Consider the following 22330-nt stretch of genomic DNA (forward strand, 5'->3'; position numbering starts at 1 on the left):
ATGCTTCCGGAAATTTTGACTATCTGGTGTTCTTTAACGTGCGCTGACACTGCACAGTACGCAGGCCTCGGCCAATCTGCTTCCTTCAAAGTGTGACCTCCACGCCTTCAAAGTGTGACCTCCACGGCCGGCATCTAACCCCAAGACTTTCGGGTCAGCAGCCGGGCACCAAAACCACTGCACCACCGCAGACAGGCACGTGAAATAAGGTGAGACGATTAGGATGAGACAACAAGACCAAAAAAACGAACAAAACCGTTTTTATTTAAAGCCACAACGGCAGTGTCAGCCGGGCCGTATTCGTGCGGGAAGACCATTCCCCGTCGAAAATGCTCAGCGCAAATAAATAGAAAGCGCGCACAACACGATTCATGAGATCTGCTGCCAAGGCCCGGCGTGCTTAAGAGGGCCCGGTGCACTTGTTCCGCCGACGCTGGCAAAACTTCCCGAGAAGCAGTCTCATTCACTCGGTGTAATGATGAATAAATGCAACTCACTGGTACGTCCATAAACCCGCTTGGCTGTACACTCGGACAAACCGTGTACCATCGCTAATTGCGCTTGCTTCGATCGGCCAAGTGGGCCATCGTAATTTCGAGCCCTGTTTTGAAGCTTCAGGTTGAAATGGGCATGACCCGAAATGAGTATGAAAAGTATCGTGAGCGAATCACAAGACATGATGTGACAAATAAAGGCAAATAACAAACACAATTGAAAAAGACGCGTCCTAGAGAGGAGTACCAACGTTGAATCTTCTGTTCTTTACTGAGTATCAATACCTGTGCCACAGAACTTTGACAATTAATAATATCTAGCTTGAAGGATTGTGAGTTTTGATAGATAAAACGCTGACGATTTGAAGAACAATTTCCTCGGTATTATAGCATGGCTCCAAACTGTGCAAGTGAGATTTCCTCACACTGGCAAGAAGCTCTTGTGCCACAAATATCTCCAGGGAACGAGGAATCACTTCATTTTTTTTCCTTCGAAAATTCGGCAACATAAATAGCATAAATTAAAGTTGTAGTAAGTCAAATGTCTACTCGTACAGAGACTTAAATATGAAGTAACTGTTCCTTTGCAATGGATAAAAACTTGATGCCGCCTTCGGAGGTAATCGAAGGAATGTTAGCCAGAATCTATTGCTCAGATTGCTTGTACAGAACGCCGAAGCACGTCCCGTGATTTCCCGTCGAAGGCGGTAGAGCGTTCCTTGTTCCGTTCACACTTGGCACTGATAATAACGTACTCAAATGTAAAATCAATGCTACAAATTTAAGCCTGGCTTTATGTCATACTTAACAGACACTGACTTACTCTGACTTGCTTCAGCATGCAACTCCTAAGAGATAAATATTTCAGCATCAAAGCGCCAACGCCTTCCAGAACTATACTTCTGTTCAAACACATTGTCTTGGTTTTCCAATCCTTTCAGTGCATGTAGAGAAGTGCTACAGCGGTTTGTCAATCCGTATTAATATGAAACTAGCATTCGCCCATTGTCTTAGGTCATCGAATTTCTTCATGGATTCACAGGCGCCTCGAAGCAACTCCAGGTACAGGATGATGACAGACTTGGCACGCAATGCCCCTGTTTCAGGTCAGCAGGCCAACTTCTTCAGCTGACGAAGGTAGCACGGCCAGCCCCGGACCAGACTTCCCGTCGTACCCCATGCATTAGTTGCGGCCCGAACACGACGTTGATTGTCGCCTCCACTTCACAGAGCTTCGTCACCCTGTGCCAAACGGTAGCCATTTTTCTCCGGCGGGTTCAGGGGTTCCTGGTCCTGCGGCCTTTTCCTCTTGAAGAAGCCCAACTGCATTGAGAATAAGCGAAACCTCGTGAGACGAGAGGTTATCACATACAGCATCGACGTAACCTATAAGACTGCATGCGGGAAACAGCTCTATGAGCGGGACCAAACGCAAGCACACAAATTCACTGCGTAGTGATTTGTGTTCTTTCGTCTCCATGGTCCCGCCTCACAGTGCTGTTTTCTGCATGTAATCTTGAATGACTTAGCACAAGGTTACCGTATTTACACGATTGCAGGTCGACCCACAGTCGAACTTCGTATTTCAGATCGAAATTTGAAATCCCAAGTTGATGGCTCGACTGACGATTGAAATCGAAAGAAATGAGAAATCACGCGCACTGTGGCAGGGTCGAGATATTATGTTTACGTTTCGACTCGACCCGTAATATATACCTTATTGTCTCGTGTACAACCGCCAGCCCTAAGCAAATATTCTCGGAAAATTTTCTCAAAATGATCCCCTCATATTGTTGCGAAGTTAACTTTTTGGCATATCTTTAAAACAATCACGTGAAGCCACCTTTAAACATCAAAATTTCAGGTTATTTTTTCAGCCACATCGTAAATAGGTTTCCTTTATTAAATACACTCGCTGTGTCCTTTCTTTTTTTATTTTGCCGTGCGGTTTCAGGCGGTCGACCTACATTTCCGTCAACTTAAAACCGTGTAAATAAGGTATACCCTTCCGTATACGTGGAAACACGTATACGGAAGGCTTTACCGTGTACGTTTCCGTATACGTGACAACACAGAAGTTGCGTGTATGCAACTCCTGTGTTACATGCACGCTTAAATAACGGCTCTATCACGGTATCATCATTCGAACGAGCCAGCAACCAGAAATGCGCACGCTGGTGTTTATATGTCACTCGTGCATGTGTTCATCATAACATAATCCGCAACATTGCGAAAACTACACAAGCATGCGGCGCTGACTATGCTAGATGGGTAATCACGTCATGACATCGGAGAATTGTCTCTCTGCAAAACCTGTAGTCTTACAGAGTGGAGAAAAGTACAATTTTGCAGAGTAGTTATACACTGTCTCTAATATTGGTCGACATGTCTGATATCTCGTACTCGCGTAATTTGCCATTTTTCACGGACAACTATCCAGGCGAACGAGAAAATGCGAGAACGAATTCGAAATCTCCAGATTGTTTTGCAGATTGGGATCAACTTCCATTCGTTGAAAACGTGGCATGGACTGTTGTTCTTCGTTGATGAATGAAGACAAAAAATATCGAGTCTTTCACTAGCGGTCGCCCATGCAATTCGGTGCGATGATGGCGTTATCAATCATCGCTTATGATGTGTTCCTACTATCCTACATTCGTCATTATGAATGCGCTTCAGCCGACGTAATCATCGCTTGTGGTGTGTTCCTACCTATCCTACATTCCTCATTATATGAATGCGCTTCAGCCGACGTAATCATCGCTTATGGTGTGTTCCTACCTATTCTACATTCGTCATTATATGAATGCGCTTCAGCCGACGTAATCATCGCTTATGGTGTGTTCCTTCTTATCCTACATTCGTCATTATGAATGCGCTTCAGCCGACGTATCAATAGGGTGAGTAGGATGCAAAAGTGACCTACGCACTTCAGTTAAATAAAAGTTAAATAGAAGAAATGTCTGTCGCAAGATGTCGCCTTAGACACAGCTGTTCACATTTTCGCAGGCTTTTTAAACCATTGCGCTGAAGCCCTCCTATGTTTCCTGCATATGTAGGCAGCGTGGCAAGAACTTTGTGCACCGATGCGATGATGCCTGTGTATACAGCCGGCCGCCTATATGTTGAACGGGGGTTTACAGAGTAATTGTTTTCCTGCGAAGTCAGTATCGAATAGAAAGTTTCAGTGTGCCTAAACAGTGATTCACTGAATGTCTTGCATGTAGAGCCGAAACGTGCAGTTTCCAAGAAAATCTTATATACCAGGATTGGACACGATACAGCGGTACATTGTAGTGTAAAAACAAACGCTCACTGCCTTCTTTTGTTTTCTCTAAAGCTTTAACACTGCCACTATAGCTTGTTTAGATGAAAAATTCCTGAGCACGGGAAGTCACTGGAGCACAACTTTCGACAAGTATTCTCGTCTTCTTCAAGGTTGTCACACTTGCAGCCTTGAAGACGACAAGTGTAGTACGTCGATACGCTATAGCCCCTGCCATATACCGTGTTCAAGACTTTTCCAACTATACAAGCTTCCATATTTCCTGAAAACGTGCCTTGTTTGGATCTCCTCTGTTAATATATGCCCCAGCTTTCTCAGTGAGCCCGTTAGTCATTCGTTCTGGGCTTTAGTGTGTGAATAGAGGTGGCGCACCTTCCACAGGAGCAGCGCGAGCAGGCCTAGCAGCAGCAGGCCTCCGAGCACGGCCAACAGTATGATCCACCAGGCGGGACCCCGGCCTGGCGTGTCGATACCTTCCACCACCACCTCCGTGGAGACCTGCGAAATGCGATTGAGGGACTTACTTGAAGCCAACAATCGCGAAGGACGGAATAGGTCTTTCATGATCTAGTCAATGATTGCGGCGAAAATGCTATTCGCATTCCTATAGGCACTGAATTTGGGTTTTTGAAACATATTACCCTTCTTTAATCCTGGACAATTTGGTTTCTCCCATTCTGTATAAATTAAACTATCTCCATTCTTTATACACGTCCATCCCAAACATTGTGTTCTTACGTGGGGTTCCGGAAACAAATGTCCCCGGAAAAAACGTCCCTGGAAAAAATCTCCCCATTTGCGTTGTCGGAAAAACGTCCACGCACAGACACTGTCGAACGTTGCACCTTCCAGTCGCAAGTTCTTTATTTCTTAAAGAAAAAAAAAAAAAGACGTGCGCGAAGTTTGCAGTTTACTGAAAGATTACTGACGAAGCACCGCAAGGACAAAACTGTCCCAACTTATCTGTCTAAGTGTAATGTCAGGTGCAATGTCACGTACAATGCGCATGTCAGGTACATGTTATCTAGCTATTCACGTGCCTCAAGAGACCTCAAAGGGGGTGGCAGTTCAGTGCACATGCATTACATCCGGAAGCAGCAGTTTCGTTGCACCAGCACTCCCAGGGTAAGTGTACGCTTTGTGGAGATCATTCGATACTTGCCCTACGGTTGACTTAATTGATTTATTTATATGTGGGGTTTAACGTCCCAAAACCACCATATGATTATGAGAGACGCCGTAGTGGAAGGCTCCGGAAATTTCGACCACCTGGGGTGCTTTAATGTGCACCCAAATCCGAGCGCACGGGCCTACAACATTTCCGCCTCCATTGGAAATGCATCCACCGCAGCCGGGGTTCGATCTCGTGTCCTGCGGGTCAGCAGCTGCGGTTGACTTAACGGCACTTGTTTGCAGAATGGAGGCAATGAAATCGAACAAAGGAGGCACAAAGCTGTGCCAGGGTGGTCATATATGTGCACAAGACAAAAAACTCGGTTTTAAACTTATTACTTTTCGTACACACTTGGGCCGAAAATTCACGAAGTTTCAAATAAGGATTGCCAGTTTTTTGTCGAGTCTGTTCGCACTTGATTCGTTTCTCGGCTTTCACCTGAGGACTTTTCTTCCGGGGACGTTTATTCAAGAAACGTACTTGTACATTCCGGGATCGTGTAATCCGAGGACCTTTTTTCCTACACCCTTCTACGTGAGTTGACAAACGACAAAGAAATAATGCCCATAATGCTCCTAAGCACAGCAGGATTGCAGAATGATTACGTCCCCGCTTGTCTCGATATGCCCGCATGCTAAGGCAATCGTCTAAAGGGAGGGAAAGAAAGAAAAGAGAGCGACGCAGGACGTACGAAGTGCTGCGTGAGGGGCACGTTGTCCGGCGGCAGGCCGTACTGGAGGGAGGCCACACGCGCCACCAGCTTCGAGGAGACGCGTAGCCGCTCCTGGCCCATGGCGGCCGCCGTGCGCTGCCACAGGCGGGACTCGGCGCTGACCACGGCGCGGTCGCCCGCCGACAGGACGCCGCCCAGGGGACAGCGGAACACGGCGCACCGCGGGAGCTCGCCGCAGCCCTGCGCGCCGGGAGACAGTGGCATAGGAGGGAATGTTAAAGACGATAGTCTTTCTTGGGGACCTTCGACACAAACATTTCGGTCTGTCTGTCTGTACATTTGTGTGTTTGTCCACTGTTACCGGCATCGGGTACTTGACACGGCCGACCCCATCGCCCACCAATGTTGCACAAGGTTCAGCGTTCATACTTGTGCAATTGTCAATTAAGAAGCAATTATTGCGCATGCCTGGGGCACCATAACAACACGTGTATACCTTGCATGTGCATCTTTTACTGGAAAAGGCATACATAAGCAATTTTAAGGACCGTAGTGCTTATCACGCTGCGCTGACCATGCAACGCTTGCCCAAAAGGGCGAGTGTTTCCAAAGCTCTGCTAAGACGAGACGGTGGTGGCACCTACCTGTTGCTTTGCGTTCTACACCTTATCACCTCTGAGACAGGCGCGCACACGCGTCTCGGAGGCGTGCGCATCGTTTTTCAAAAAAAAAAAAAACTGCCAGATGGCGCTCATGTCTCACGTGTGACATGACTTGATGTGTTCGTTCGCCTCTGCTGCACGCTCGAGGCACTCTAACGCAGTGCCTTCAGAATACCATTAACCGATGTTCTTGTGCGAAACTTCAAATAGATGTTTTGTTCACTCTCTCCACACGCAACGCTATCGTCTTTCAACGACATTACAAGCCGTAATCTATTATATAATTATATAAGGCATTATATATGACGTAATCCAGCTGCTTCTTCACATATCACAAGCCACCTGCAAAGTATGTGGCAAGCACAGTGACGAATAGAAGATTTTAGAGATTTATAATCAGCATTTGTTTGAATTAGGTAACCTACCATACAGTTGAGATCTCGCTATCGAACGCGAAGAGCGAGTCGCTGATATCGGCAGGGAAAAGTGAAGTTAAGGTCCCGTTGTTGCTATGCCGAACGTGTACCTCTACACATGTACATGTGCGATAGCTGCTGGCATTCGCTTTCAACGGCAGAGTCACGCGAGCGCTGCGATATCCAAGTCTTTCCGCTCGCGTGTCTTCTTTCCGTTCCCGCATGCATGTCACCGCGCTGTCGTCGACACTCGACGCCGCAAATAAGCAACGCGGGCTCAGCTCCTGATTGGTTCTTTGTTCTAACGGATTGTATTTATCCCGTTACGACACGTTTCACTCAAAATATGAAAGAAGGCAGTTCTAGTACTGCAGCAAAAGAGTCCACGTTGCTTTGAATGAAGGCGAAGTGTCGCGTCCATGTCTGTCATACGTATGGGCCTGTGCTAGTGTTTACTGGTATATGACATTTGGCTATGGACCAGAGCGTGTGTCAACCGATGGTTATAATACCTTTGGTTTTACGTGCCAAACGACGATATGATTATAAGGCACGCCGTAGTGGCCCTAGTAAAGTAGTACAGGGGTCTCGAAACTCGGACCATCTGGTGTCGTTTAATGTGCACTGACATCATGCAGTATACACAGACCCCTGTAGCATTTTGCCTGCATCGAAATGCGACTGTCTCTGCTGATGTCGAACCCGCGACCTTCGGTACAGCCCGGTAATCACTGTACCACCGAGGCGAATGAGTCAGTCAGTAGTGCCAACTCGTTGAAAAAAATTATTTTTCAGAACTAGTTTTGTTCCGAGCACCATTCTTTATCTTATTTTCGGCCTTCTGCCTTCCTTTGTACATGGCTACGGATATTTTACATAACCTTACCTCACTAGCTACACTTCAGTTACAGCTGTCTCACCTCACTTTACATGGGTAGTCCTCATATAGACTGCAGTGCAAGTGAGGCGCTGCTCGACGAGGAATGTAACTCGAAGGCAGAGCAAGCGTCATGCCTTTTTTTCGGACCTACTCGGAGCGCGGCAGCCCTGCAGAAATGTCAGATGAACCTTGTTCTTTTCGTTCATTATCAGCCTTTTTTTGTCATTTCTTACTTTTTCTTTTCACTCTCTCTACGTAACTTCTGATACTGCTGATTATTCATTAATCAATAAGTAATTTATTGTTTTTTTTTTTTTGCTTACCAATTCAGATTCAAGTTCGTACTCCCTGATGTCACGGTGGACACGCACTCTGGGCGCCGATATGTCCCGGGGCCTTCTGGATGATCCCTGGAAGTATAAAACAGCGCGACTGTGAGTTATTTCAATTGCACCATTTCAATGATGGCTATGTTTGCTTAGGCCTGTTTTATATTAAAATTTAAAGTAAATGATGCAATTGACGCCATTTCTTGAAGATCTCTACTACTTTCCCTTGGTTGCGAAGATAAAAATTACAAAAAAGGTAAGTGAAAAAAAAAACAAGAAACCAGGAAAGAATGTATACAACTATACAGTCCTGCGTTTGGCGAGTTCACAAGCTCTCACTTTAACGAAGCATGCATTTAAGCGAGTCGCACACTTTCGATGTAGTTTCCTCAGGTCTCAATCGCCACAAGTATTAGTGTCTTCGAAAAAAAAAAAGAAAAAAAAGGTACAAGTACTATCATTGCTTTCTAATTTATTCGTGATGGCTATGAGCCCAGTATTTTCACTGATGAGAGCATTCGCTCGTAGTACACATAGAAGAGTTCCTGTTGAGTGACTGCTTAGGTAGGATGAGTTTGTACGATAGTGAACTAGAATATTCAGTCTACTATAGTTTGGATGGTTGAGCAGCACATGACGCACATCCCTATCGTCATAGCCACGCGATGCGCACTTGACAATGATCTCGTGCAGCAGTTGCGTTCTTTGAAAAAAAAAAAACTGAAAAACTCACATGTAATGATGCGAGCTCGCTGCGCGGGGCTTTATCGCTCATTTCTGATTTGAAACAATTGATTAATAAAAATAAACAAAGAAGAAAGCTAACTAGTTTGGCGTGAGTGAGCAGACCAGGAGACGTCAGAACGCGTCATTTGCTTTATTATTTTTTTTCTTTTTGTACATGAGGGTTAATGCACTCCTGAAACACTGTTTTCTATTTTCTAATAAAATCGTGAGAAAATTTTTGAGCTACAAAGTATATCAGAATATATATATATATATATATATATATATATATATATATATATATATATATATATATATATATATATATATATATATATATATTGTAACAGCGAGCTGTGATAAGATGGTTTTATTTACAGGAGGTGAACGATGGTCGTTTGCGGCAGCACACTGTGATCGTGCCAAGACTCCTCGTCTTCCTCTGCTTCTCTTCTCTACCCTTTTCTAGTATATATATATATATATATATATATATATATATATATATATATATATATATATATATATATAATTCAGAACTTATATTGAATTACCCCTGCACTACGTACAATTTTCAGTGGTCAGTGGTCACGTAACTACAATAATTAGGCTAATAAGCATATTTAGCTAATAAATTAAAACACACATATCTTATCTTCTGACGTCCATCAGATGAAAATTGCGTTCTTAAAGTGCTCTTCGTCGAGGAAGTGGCGGCAGTATTCGCAGCTTACACTATTGACGCGAGGCTGGAATCAACAGCGGAGCTACTGTTCGACCTAGCTTTTTAAAAGTTTTTGCCAATCATACTAACCTTTCGCTATGAATGCAATGTTTTTTCTAGGAGTGCTAAATATGCTTATGCGTGGATATTCTCCGATTTTCGTGGGTTCCTCAGACTATGCATGTGTTACGCACAGGGATGGATCCAGTCACTCAGTTTAGGGGAAGCGGTCGCTTGAACTAACACTCGAGAGGGGGGGAGGGGTCATTATATTTTTGTTTTTACTAGCACAAAAACCTCTATGATAGGGTAAATACTGCTAATTTATGCTCACAGTGGCCCCACTCATTCGTCATAATCAGTTATAGGAAGTAGACAGCAAGGACTGGAGAGGGAGAGGGGTGATGGCACAGGCTTTGGGGGGGGGGGGGAATCACCCTACCGCCCCCCTCTGGATCATCCACTGGTTACGCGGTTCTGGCGGAAACATTTCATTTTACTTGGTGTTGCAGGATGCTAATATTTTAGTCCCGCGACCAGCCGCTATATACATGGTTTGTGGCGATAACAAGTCATGTGGGTAGTTTTTATGCTGCTTTACGTGATTTTAGTCATGTGATTAGTTGGTATACGTGACTTTATGTCATTTTTTAGCCACGTAACAGACTCGCCGATCACAGTCCTCGCATTCCGCCCCAGAAGAGAAAGAGGAGGACGGAGCGAGCAGGTGCCGGTTAAGGAGGATTATTTGTGTTCGCACTACGCGGCGCAACGCAAAGTTTAAGCAGCTCCGCTCCTGAAAGGAAATTTACTCTTGTCCTGACATGCCAAGCATATGACTTTCCTTAAAGTTACATGTTAACGTTTTGGGGAGTTTCACTATTATCCCACGAGAGTACGATGATCTCCTAATGGAGATTTCGTGACTTCTTAAAGAGTCATATTGACATGGTTAGCCAGGACTCCAAAAAAAAAGAGTCGTATAGGATTATAGGATATCTTACTCAGAGAGCAGAATCGATCGTAACCCTCAGGAGGTACATCGAGGTTTCAAGCAGTCAGTTTTAAAGCGTTAACTCTTCTTTCAGTCAAGCCAAGTCAGCTCTGCTGGTTGGGTGTTTCCAGTGCGCGTGATGAGAGCAGCCACTGGCATCCATTATCGCGCGCAAGCGCCACCCGTACAACATATACTCATACAAAAACATCATGACAAATCAATTGAATGCATATAAGATACACTGCGCGTACACCGAGAAAAAAGACGAAAAGTGCATACCGCTAGGCGCTTAGGGTCGACGGCTTCATTTGGTCCAGCGGGCGAGACGACGTCACACGATCTCCGTTTCGCCGTGCTTCCGGGACCCTGGACCGTGGGGGGCTCGAGCAGGTACAGCAGCGGCTGGTCGTGCACGTTGTGCGTGGGCCACACCAGGTACACGTCAGCCTCTTGGACCACGCTGGGGCCACGGTTGATGAGCTGCAGGGACGCATTTGTGCAATCACCGGATTGCTTGAAACCATTCGCGTTGCGCTTCCAGCTCATCCACCACCGCTTTGGCAGCCAGCAGAGCAACGCTTGCATCGTAAAGCATTATTAATATTATTACGCAAGTCATTTGATCACTGCGACGTTCAAAGGCCGGACAGCGTGAAGTACAGACGCGCTCAATAAGGGTAACATGCTGTCTGTACTCCAATGGTGCCAACACTGCACATATATACATAAAAATAATGGGTTATTTAAACTCTTTTAGTTAGTGGCACCTTTGGAACCAATTTAAGGTTTGTCGGTGTCATTTTTCAGGCTTGCAGTCCCTTTAACCACAGCCAGCATGTTGCAACTCGCTTTGAGCGCGACTGTACGTACCGGGAGGTCATCACTTTTCTGGGCACATTAAGAGCCCCTAAACAATCTCTGACAATAAGAACGAGCGCGTTATTCTCTTCTGACGTTTCCCATCTTCTAGGTATACACTTTATGACGTCAGTAGAGTGAATCAGATGACGTCATTAGGGTACAAGCTCTTGATTGGTTCATTTACGAGAAATATCGATAGTGAATTTCCTTACCATCCTTTGCCAAGGCCATCGTATGGCTGTAATGCGTGATAAACTAATTTCACTTCATTTTGTGCGTTTTTGACCGCGCAAGCGGACATAAGAGCGTGTAGCCGAAAAGCGCGATATCCTGACTGGCTCAACCCTCAATGCTGACATTGTCTTCGTGTTTCGTAAAAGGAACCCAGCAACATTTTCCCAAAGGTGATGGGTAGAAATGGAATTTCACTAATATGTTATTGCCTGATCAATGGGCCACCGCAAAAATTTTCAGTATGCCAGTATACGAGCAGAGTTACAAAAAATCGTCGCACGCTGCAACTGCTTTCTCTTCTCTCGTCCCAATAAAAGCGCTAACAACCACGGTGTGGAAACTGTAAGCAGGGAGGGATGGAACTGGGGAACAAGTTACGCCACACGCGCCTTATTGTGAAAAAAAAAGTGCGCCACACGCACTTTTTTTTTTCTTCGAACGTGCGACTTTTCAGTATACAGCCACACGAGCGCGCATGGGCACGTCGCGGCCTCCCGCGGTGGCTCCAGTAACTTCCGCGTGTGCCATGATCAAATCAGCCAGTGGCGCAATACTTGGCCCTCTCACGCTATAATTTTCGAGTATTTGAAGTTATTTGTCCAGTGAAGAGAAATTTTAGCAGACTTTTTTAATTTTTTGTAAATTCCAGGCCCTGTGCTGCGCTACAGTAGCTGTTTTTGCGTGTTTTCGGGAGCCTTGACTACCGATTGGCCACGTTTTCTGGCCACGCTCAAAAGGTGTTGCAGGACCCCTTGAAGATATAAGTTGCGAGAAGAACATGGCGCATGTAGGAAAAGTAACCAAGGCGATAAAGAAACTGCCCTCTCATTTTTGATCTCGGAGGGGTTTGAGGACGCTCTAAGGATATGTCCAGTCGTATTGATGCATTGCGTCATTGCGCTTCATACGTCATAATCCGTATTCCACTGATGTCGTAGTTATTTATAGCAGCCCATGAACGGAAAAAATACCACAGTCTACGGGCGCGGACGTCCTACAAACGTTTGATTTCGCCAGCGCGAAATATGGAGCGAGAAGTGACATGAAATACACGTGATAAACTAGAGGCAATTAATGACCAAAAGCCACAGGCTTTTCGTGAGATGATAATCTCGCAGATATACCCCGCACAGCTCTACCATCTCGAAGTTCACCGGTCTCTTCTCATTATGCGCGAGTTATGGTTAAGGTATTCTCAAGTGGACTCCTGCTGATCATTAAAATGTCTTTCCTGATCGAGCAAAGCTAAACGCAAGCAGGGTGCAAGGTTGTACCTACCTCGTACACGTGCTTAACCGGTGGTCCGATGTCGTCCGAGGTCTGCACTTCCTTATCCTCTATGAGAGACACGTTGAGGTACACTTCAGGAGGGAACGAAGTCCTGCGCAGAAACAATCCTGAGAAGACGTCGGGCAAATAGCGAAATAACTTTGACTCAAAAGAGAGACAGCATCGATGTTTTGCGGAAGTCTTTGGTGACTCCAGTTTCGCCAGTTTTGTAGAATATAGTGCTGACGTACCTTTCAGTAAGTTTGAAAAAAAAAACACGGAAGAGAAAAAGTGAAGCTTTTTCCAGCTCATCTTCTAGGTGATTCCTACACTACGCTTTATAGTTCAGGTGCTGTGGAAGCTCTGCAAGAAGTTAGGCCAGCAAAATACATAAACGCACGCGCGTTTCGTGCTTGAATTTTGTCTATCCGCGCCAAACGTCATTTTGGCGAGTGTATTCGAAAAAAAAATCGTGCTGGTTTATTGCATTGAGAACAGTGAATTCCTATATTCCGGACAGGAAATTTCTTTGGCATTGTGGGTGCCTTCTGAACTTCCCAGAATGTCGTCTGTGTGTTGTTTGTGAAAAAACGAAATATTTTAAAAGTACCGCTCTTGATTTCTACAGCAAATATGGTGTACATGTCAAGTAAAAGAGCTCGCGTAAGGTGTTTAGAAGAGTAATTAGCTGGTGCATTTGGATATTCACCTTTGCTGCCCGTGTTACACCCCTTTTCGGGCCTGAAAGAAGTGGAAGTAGGTGCGATTCTGCGAAAAAGTATTATTTTTTTCTTTATAAAAGGAAGCCTAATGTGAGTATGATAATTTTCGCGTGGTTTCGTTCGAGTGGCATCAAATCCACGAATGTATCTTTTAGGTAGGAACAGCACTGAATATTGCCGAGTTTGGAGAGACCGCTAGGCGTCTTTGCTTTTCTGATCAGAAGGCGTGCGAGTACACAAGTACTTAATAAACAGGTAAATCGGGCTAGTTGGTGCAGATCCATCTTCTCAGGAAGCGCAAAACTAAGCGATTTGGTGTCTCGCGTTTGTTGTCGGTGTTTCAAGCATTGCGGTTCCTTCAAAGATGTACCCAAGTACAGCGTGTGTAACAGTACGAATTAAGTTTTCTGCATGATTACGTTTGCGCGGTGGGCATTGAGCACACGTGAAGTGTTTACGTATAACGCCTCCGGAATTTAGACACACCCATCTGGCAATACTTCGCTGCGGAAACCACGTGGAGCGTTTTTTTTTTTTTTGGGGGGGGGGGGGCGCTGAGAACACGTACAACCTGGCAAACAAAAATAAAGCATTTTAAACTGCATAAAACACAATGTAGTGTGTAAAAAGCTTGCGAATAGCTGCACCTAGCACATAAAACTGACGACGACCTTTGATAGCTGTTTGAAACGTTAATATGAACGCGTGAGAATAAGCGCTTCGCTGTTGAGCATTTGAGCATTGCAACAAAGTAAGCTTTAGGTAGCTGCATGTATTGTTTTTTTTTCTCTTTCCTTTTTTGCCATCCAACCCTTTTCTTTTTTTTTTAACCATCGGCATAAGTGATCGCATGCTAAAAGTGCCTCTCGGTGATCGTCAATTCTTCTCTTGTATAAGCCGTTCCCTACACCTCGGATTCACAGTTTCAATTGGTATTCCTCGGACTGTACCACTTAGATTACCTGTATTTCCTGTCACATCATAAGTCCCAACTCCCGAATACACTTCATGTACTAGTAATAACCATGATATTAAGGGTCCCCGTATTGTGTGCTCTGATCGTCAGCTGTCACTATTTCTTGTTCCCTGAAACACAATGCCTCCAAGTGCGTGTGTTCTCACCCTCTAGCAGTCATGTTGACTTTCACGGTCACTGGGAGCTGAACAACGAGGACGTTGTCTTTGGAAGCCGCCTGTACCTCGGGGTTGGTGCTGCGAACAGAAAAAAACGAGCAAGTTCCTAACGGGTAAATGAGCCTGGAGGATAAGCCACAAAGTACATTTTATCCAATGCCAGCCCGACGCAGCCCGACGTTATGCGCATTTATTGTTACAATTGATTTTTGCCAAAAATCATCCGAAGTGGTCTTCTTTGCAGCATAGAACAGACTGAGTTTGTCTATGACCTGATTTATTAATATTGTCAATAGATTTACTCGCTCCGTTTTACCTTTATCTCATTTTCTTTTTATAAACTTCCCTGCAGAAAATTGAACCCTGGTCAATTAACGCGCCAGTGGTCACATACAGATAGAAATGCGTGCCTTTCAATAATAAGCATCTCTTTCTTACGGACACACACTGTCACAAGCGCGCGCAGACAGAACAGGCGTGCTCATCTACATTCCTCACAGAACACACAAGCACAACAGTCAGCATTAGTCTTCAGTTGGCCGTATGTAGTAGGTATCCACACAAACTAAGTTTTTGCTGCAGCTAGCGCATCTCCTAATGCTAAAGTATTCAAAGAAATCTATTGTTGATTTTCATACTAGCGTAGTGATGTGTACCTGTTCACTCTCACGGTGATGTTCAGTTCAGACGCGGTGGGCACGAGCCTGGCGGGGGCGAGGATCACCTTGAAGCGCGCCTTCTTGCCCGCGGCAAGAGGGTTCTGCACGTCACACGCCAGCTGGCTCTCCCCCGATGCCAGTTTCTGTGCACCGCCACAAGTCACCGGGTCCTTGGAAGGAAAAATGTAAACGTAGTGTTCTTTAAGACCACAAGCAAGATTTATGCCTGAACTTGTAATCGCGAATGGCATAGGAATCCTACTGGGGGATACCACCCAAGTTATGAGCCATGCAGACCGTTACATTAAAATAGAGTTTCTTCTTCGAGGCATCAAGCACAACACTTACAATAAAAGGTTGACTACGTCATAGAAAATTAAGTACAATAATACACATTTCAAAGAGCAGCAGTTGCGCACGTTTTTATCGCTTCAAACATTAATGGTGACGCCATTGTGCATCACCGCGAGTCGTAATCCAGATCCACAACTTTCTCGAATGCTTTTGATAGTGCACGTCTCAACGTGTGGCGCAGCAACTGAATGAATTGACGAGCATTCTATATTCGCTAACATATGAAGGCGTCGTTGAACGCTAATAAACGCAACCTGGTGCTTTCTTCACACCTTCTCTCCTAATTTCGGTGAAGTTAAAAGCTGTGTATACGACTCCTCTTCTCTTGTCGGTCCACAATTTAAGAACGAGAGCTCGAACGTCGTGCTTCCGAGTTGCTTATCATAGTACCTGTGCGAGTGTTGAATGGGCAGCTCGCTTGGGCCGACATGCTTTCCTATTGAAAGATGCTTTCCAAGGTGAAGCCTGCTTTACAAAAATTTTTCTGCGTGCATTTTTATTTATAAATGCGTGAGACCACAGTTATGATTTCTATGCATACATAAAGGAACGTCAGACAGAATGAAGATGCAAATTTTGCGAAAACGCCTCTTTTTGCTGCTTGCTATTTTTGCCCCACACTCGAGCCAAGTACCCTAGTTCTGCTGCGTGTAAGAAAACAGCAGCGCTATGTAAACGAGGGTGAGAGAATACACAGAACTTGCGCTCACTTACTTCTGTGTAAACCAGACGATGTGAACGTACACGATGCTAAATAGACTAAATATCTCAGGGCCGCCAGCTTCTTGTACGGATGGAGACACTTATGACCGGCATTATGAGGCAACATCGTTTCGCCATTATGGCACGTGAGTATTGTTGGGATTAGCGCACTTGTCGCCTCTATTCTACCATGAGTACCTACGTGAGCCGGTGTGTGTGGACCCATGAAGTACTTATAAATACGAACAAAGCTATCATTTACAGCTGGACTAATTTCCTATTCCCGTATAAGGTCAAAGCCCCGGACTGACAAGCCACCGTGGCAACGAGTCAACATATGCCAACAGTCGTAATCTGCTGAAAGCCTCAATAACAAGAATAAATGTTGGGCTTCCACGTCCCAAAGCCACGATATAATATTAAAGCATGCGGTAGTGAAGGACTCCGGAAATTTTACCACATTGTCGTGTTTAACGTGTCCTGACGTCATACAGTACGTGGGCCTCTTGCATTTCGCCTCCATCAAAATGTGACGTCCGCAGGGGCGGGGACCAAACCCTCGACCTTAGAGTCAGCAGCAGAGCGCAGTAGCACTACAACACCGCAGTGGACTTGCTTGCATCTTGCTCCGCTTTGTCGCATGGCTTGTTCTACATATAATGCGTCAATGCACATTCCGCTAACCAGCGTATCGTTCGCTTAGTAACCGAGTGTGTAAAGTGTCCTCTTCTCCGTTTTGGTGTAATGTTGTGCCCATAGAGTTTCTCACAAATACCTAGAGTGAAGTGTGGAGTCACCGTCTATGCCAATTTTTTAAGGGGCAATGTTGGAGCACTGGGAATGGCGGTATATGTGTCTGCGATGCTTGTGTTGGCTGGTGTTAAGCGAGGCTTCGGCTCAAAAGCGAATACGACTGCGTAAATAAGGCTTCTCTAAATCAAACCATTTATAAGCGGATCTTATTCATGCCTAATATATTCTAAAATAAAAGTCCACTCACGTTGACGGCACAACCAAACGGCGAAGGAAAGAAACAGACGACATAAACGTCGTGGAAAGAACGCTCGCTTTGTCGTCTGCTTGCCAAATTTAGCGGCCGTTAATTACTTCTTACGCTTCGCAAAATTGTACATCAACGTAGAAGGTTCTAGTGTTAAATACAACACGTTTCTGTGGAACGAAAAAAAAAAGCAATAGCTTATCGCGTGCTCTTTTAGTAATAAATCAATTATTTTGCCGTGAAGTCAGACGCGTCTTCGAGGTACAAAAATTCGAGTCAAGTTCGAAGCTCACGTATCCCGTCATTCTCTTGCATCCAGCAGCTCACTAGCGCCAGATTTTCCTCTGGGTATGATTGTGAGAAACTCTATGGTTGTGCACAGCCCCCTAGATTTCCCTTGCCTGCCGGATTATCGGTGGTCACTTGGGAAGCGACCATCGTCAGAACTATGGTGGTGGCGCCACTTAAGTAGGGGTGTCATCAAATTAGTTTTTACACTTTTGGAGCTTATATGCAACGAAAATAACGTAGAAAAGTTTTCAAAAAGGCGTAAACGTAAATATAATTTACCATACGTAAGTGACGCCGCCATGGATGACAGGCGTTTTGCGCTCATCCGGCAGGCAAGGAAAATCTAGGAAATCTAAGAGGCTGTGGGTTGTGCTACACAGGTCGGAGAGATCCCTACGGCAGTGTAGAGAAACCGTGGTATTGTATAGTGAACTATACTCACCAATTTCCCTTTCTCGACCTTGACGTAGTTGAGGTCCGGAGGAATTGTGAGGAACATCATTGTCTCAAACGCATCTTCACCGCGGTTGTCAATGGCCATCGAGAGTTCCACGTTGCCCGTGCTGCCGATCAGGAACTCTTCCATGTTTCTACATCCGTCGAAACAATTTTGAGAACACAATGCAGATTCTGGAGCACTTAGCTTCAGTTTCACCTTTAAAAGTTTTTTAGCTGTTTTTTTTTAAATTCCGGATACATTTGGGAGGTTTATATATGTCTGTAAATTTGGATGGCTATATAACTGTCTGTAAATGCTAATGTTGTTGTTCGGGGAAGATTATTCTAGAGCTTCATTAGTTAATTATTCCATGACGTTCATCAAGCGTAAGTAATAGGCTGTAAGTTTTGGCTCTTCTGTTGAAGTTCACTGATTATCAAGCTTATCAAACTTACGGTGTAACCCTGAGCTTCAAGTCTGGAACACACACACCGTCACCACCACAGTTCTTCCGAATTTGCACCTGCAAGAACACACATAAAGGTGAGCAGAGCGAAGGTCCCGCAATTGCCTTGATTTTGGTTATTTTTGTTTAGAAAAAAAAAACGGCAGGCCAATATTTTGGCCCAAGCAGGAAGGTGCATTACAGCAAAAGAGAAAACAAACAAACAAAAGAACCAGGAAATACAAACATGCGTAAACAGTGACACATGAAATGAACATAAAAAGCCGCATTCAGACTTCGACCTCGCCAAAATTCGCAACGAAAAATTGCTTATCAAGGCAGCCATAAAATCACTGGGCTGAAATGCATCAATGGGAAAGGGATTCCGCTCGTGCCCCTGTAATTATCATAATTGAAGCCAGGCTCGCATATGTTACCACGTTCGCAAGTCTCGGTCGGCATACAAGTAAACTAGTAGACAAGAAAAAAAAAAGAAGCAAAATTGTGGGGGAACCCTCACCTCCCAATCGCCATCAGCTACGAGGGTCAAACTCTCACAGCTCCCACCTCACCCGACCCGGCTCAGAGGTGGTAAACCAGGCACAGCTGTGCTGGATTCCGGCCCTAGCCTGACGGGACAGGCCAATTGGGGCACTATCCCACAATTCCGCCGGTGATCCTATGTCAGGATTCACGGATGTCCCACCACCAAATCCCAGTGTTTTAGCAACTCAAACACAGATGTGCAAAAGACTGCGTTACCGCTAAAACAGGGCAATGTAGCGTGGTCGGGCCCCTAGTCCAAGGCACCACTGGCTCTGGCCCTCCTCACTAGCCTCAGTTGGTGCCTGATGGCAGGGTTGGACAGCATTTCCTCCCGCCTCAATCTGCTGTTATCATCTTCCTGCTCCTCGGTGTGAGCCTTGCATTCCCACGTGATGTGGTAGGGCGTCGGTGTGCTTCCACGCCGTGGGCATATGTCTTCGTAGGCTATGGGGTAGTACCGTATGTATTGTGTGGACGTTTATGTATGTATTCGTTCAAAGCCAACGTAACGCCATAGAATCCACGACCAAAAGGGTTTTGTGTGGTTCTGGGTAGAGTCTCCGTGATTCCCTGTAATATTGTAGAATCACTTTGTAACTGGGATCGATGGATTTCGTGTCCTCCACAGTGTTGCCATCGGCAGCTCAGAAACTAGTAAAACCTCGAGCCGATCTGCGTAGAGGTTCTCGGTAACACCCTCGTGTCCCTGGGTCTAAGTTATTGCCTGGGTATATCTGATGTCTAGTTCTCTGCTACTTTGGGTAAGTATCCGGTGTGCCTTGGAGTCAATTTTTTTTATCCTTTCTGACGATTCCTACATGCGGCCTGAGAACGTGTGATAATTGTCAGCGGAGCGTTGCGCTCCATGCCTTCCCTTATACTTAAGGCAATGGTAATCTCTTCTACTATGACGACTGATTTAGAAACGGATCACAGTCCGTGATCTCACAAATAACTTTATTAGAGTCCTGAGGGACAAGATTAGAAGAGGCAAAAGGACCTCTCAAGCCAAGTTGGTGGGTCAACCCACGTCGGCGCCGGATGATTCTCGGCGGTGTCACGAACCCTCTCGACGGCCAGGAGTATAAATTCGTGAGATCTAGACTGCAGAGTTCCAGGTGACCGCATAGTTTAAAATGCAGCCCACGTTAAATTGGCCCAGCCAAATCATATGGTGAGTGAGCACGTTTAGTGCCCGTATTTAGAATTACTGCGGAAAATCGGAATAGTACCAGTTGAAAGCTCTATAAAGTAAAACGAGCCTCGTGCTCTAAGTCTAATACAGCGGATCGTGGTTCAGTGGGCACGACCATCTCCGAGCCAGCTGTAGTGAGCCCATGAGCTGTCAGTGATAGCAAGAGCCTAATTGACAGTGACGCACCCACGTACAATCGATTATATATCCTGGAAACCGATTCCGTCAGGAGCTTTTCAGCAGCAGCATCGTGGTGTTCTGTAACGGAGTGCGCCAGGTATATCTACTGCAGTTCCAGCCTCAGCGGCAGGAAGGAACCGTATACAAGATTCAATTAGTCGCTCGCCGGCACATCAGTTACGTATTCAACCCATGAAATACGCAAGTGAAGGGCGTATGGCCTCCTTACAACTTGAAATATTTGACCAATCATGTGCGAGCAGAACGACGGGGTGAACAGTCGTGTACGTTCAAGGCGCGTCCGGTCCAATAATTCGACTTCGTGCTTGGGTGTGGAGTGCGATGGCTAAATGACCAACGCTGCGTGAAGGACGTGTACAGTGGAGAGCCGACATGAATTCCAAATAAATTGTCAGTATTTCAGAAAGTAAAAAAAACTGAGTGGCGTCGATGAAGCTAAATACACTGGCTCATATGTACAAGAATGCGAATGCAGCGTACTCACATCCTTGGTGACGTTGGCCGGCCTGCTGCCATTTAGAACAGGCAGGAGGAGTGACTGAGTCGACACTGTCTGGATGAGCTCAGTGCGCAGCCGCATTGTGATGGGCGTCAACTTGTCTCGGATGGTTTTCTGAAAGAAACCATGGAGCAAAAATATATATCACAATGCCATAAAATAACTTCCTAGAGCGCTCTACGCTACTCACCACCTTTCTGTCTTATTACGGATGCGGTGAAAAATATTCAGTCCACAAACAGGAAAAATGTGCGAGTTATATCATTATTAGAAACAAAAAAGCCCCGATTGTGAACTCTGTTGAGGATGGATAGCCTCATCAATACTTCCTGTTTCGTTTTTTTAGCATCTTACGCCCTTTAGTTTCATTTTGGTCTTGCTTTTTTCTAATTGAAAAATCATGTATAAGAAAAATGAGACGTGCTTGTCCGTGCCTTAGGTATGACTCATGAAGTGTACGTAAAGTAGACCTATAGATGCAGAACATCATACGTGGTAGCTTTAGATTGGTTTAACAGTTGCGATAGCACATTCGGGTGAGCGAAGAGAAACCTCTAAACTACTGAAAAGCCGTCCCGCAAGAATTCAAGCCATTCGTGGCACTGTTTTTAGAACGTTGTTTGATGGACAGCAGGGCGAGAGTTTTGGTGCGGAAGAAGTTCCCAAGTGCTTTCTTTAAAAACAAACAAAAACAGTCGAGATGCAGGTGCTGCGAAAATAACAAAATTTGATACCATTTCACCCTGAGTGTGGGTAAACGGCAGATGTTACAGCTACACTGCTGTATCTGCTCTTGTAGACGTTATTCATAAGCACACCGCTCCTCGGGCGTTGTCCCAATGCGTGTTCGACCCATAGATGCCCCACGCGACCGCGCCAACGCAACGAATCGACTTGACTGACGGAAGAAACAGGCTCTAAACGAGCACCAAGGTTTTTTTTTTTTTTGCCGCTATATTACATTAGTTTCTCCCACCACTACACAGATAGCACCGGGTGTTTCACATGAAAGATTTATTATACACCACAACTCCCTAGGAGGCGCTGGAAATTTTTCGTGCGCAGATGGACGTTGCGAAATTAAGTAGGTGTGACCTCTACAACTCCGTTGTAGGGAAAAAAAAGCAATGTCAAGAAAACACTTGCCAAGACATAAGCGTTCTCCGAGTTGCAGTACTGCTGATCCTTGGCGAGCCGGACGGTCCTGTTGCGTACCAAGCTGTTTTGCTGCTCGAGCAGGAAAGCGCGCGCGGGTCCCTTCCGTTCCGTATCCAGTGCCAGCTCGTAAGAGACCACTGCGTGATATCGTACACTTACAGGTGAGATGAGAATGCGCATTATCATACTAATAGGTTCTTAGAAGAGATATGACCACTACACTGCTTAGAAATGATTTATTATGAGTGCACGGCTGCAGT

General features: G+C 45.3%; 1 protein-coding gene across 1 annotated transcript in view; it reads right to left on the reverse strand.

The window, feature by feature from the left end:
* Window positions 1–243: 243 nt before the first annotated feature.
* Window positions 244–22330, reverse strand: part of LOC142785118 (integrin alpha-PS2-like) — a 95076-nt gene continuing 72989 nt past the window's right edge. The window contains exons 16-27 of the mRNA XM_075883555.1: window positions 22059–22207; window positions 20898–21026; window positions 18482–18549; window positions 18030–18177; window positions 15238–15410; window positions 14570–14659; window positions 12735–12837; window positions 10641–10841; window positions 7909–7995; window positions 5646–5867; window positions 4153–4278; window positions 244–1817 (exon numbers count right to left, since the gene is read on the reverse strand). Coding sequence (XP_075739670.1) covers window positions 1719–1817; window positions 4153–4278; window positions 5646–5867; window positions 7909–7995; window positions 10641–10841; window positions 12735–12837; window positions 14570–14659; window positions 15238–15410; window positions 18030–18177; window positions 18482–18549; window positions 20898–21026; window positions 22059–22207 — 1595 coding nt within the window. The 3' untranslated portion in view covers window positions 244–1718. The remainder of the gene's footprint in view (window positions 1818–4152; window positions 4279–5645; window positions 5868–7908; window positions 7996–10640; window positions 10842–12734; window positions 12838–14569; window positions 14660–15237; window positions 15411–18029; window positions 18178–18481; window positions 18550–20897; window positions 21027–22058; window positions 22208–22330) is intronic.

Source organism: Rhipicephalus microplus, unplaced genomic scaffold (assembly GCF_043290135.1).
Source record: "Rhipicephalus microplus isolate Deutch F79 unplaced genomic scaffold, USDA_Rmic scaffold_18, whole genome shotgun sequence".
Taxonomy (NCBI): Eukaryota; Metazoa; Arthropoda; class Arachnida; order Ixodida; family Ixodidae; genus Rhipicephalus; species Rhipicephalus microplus.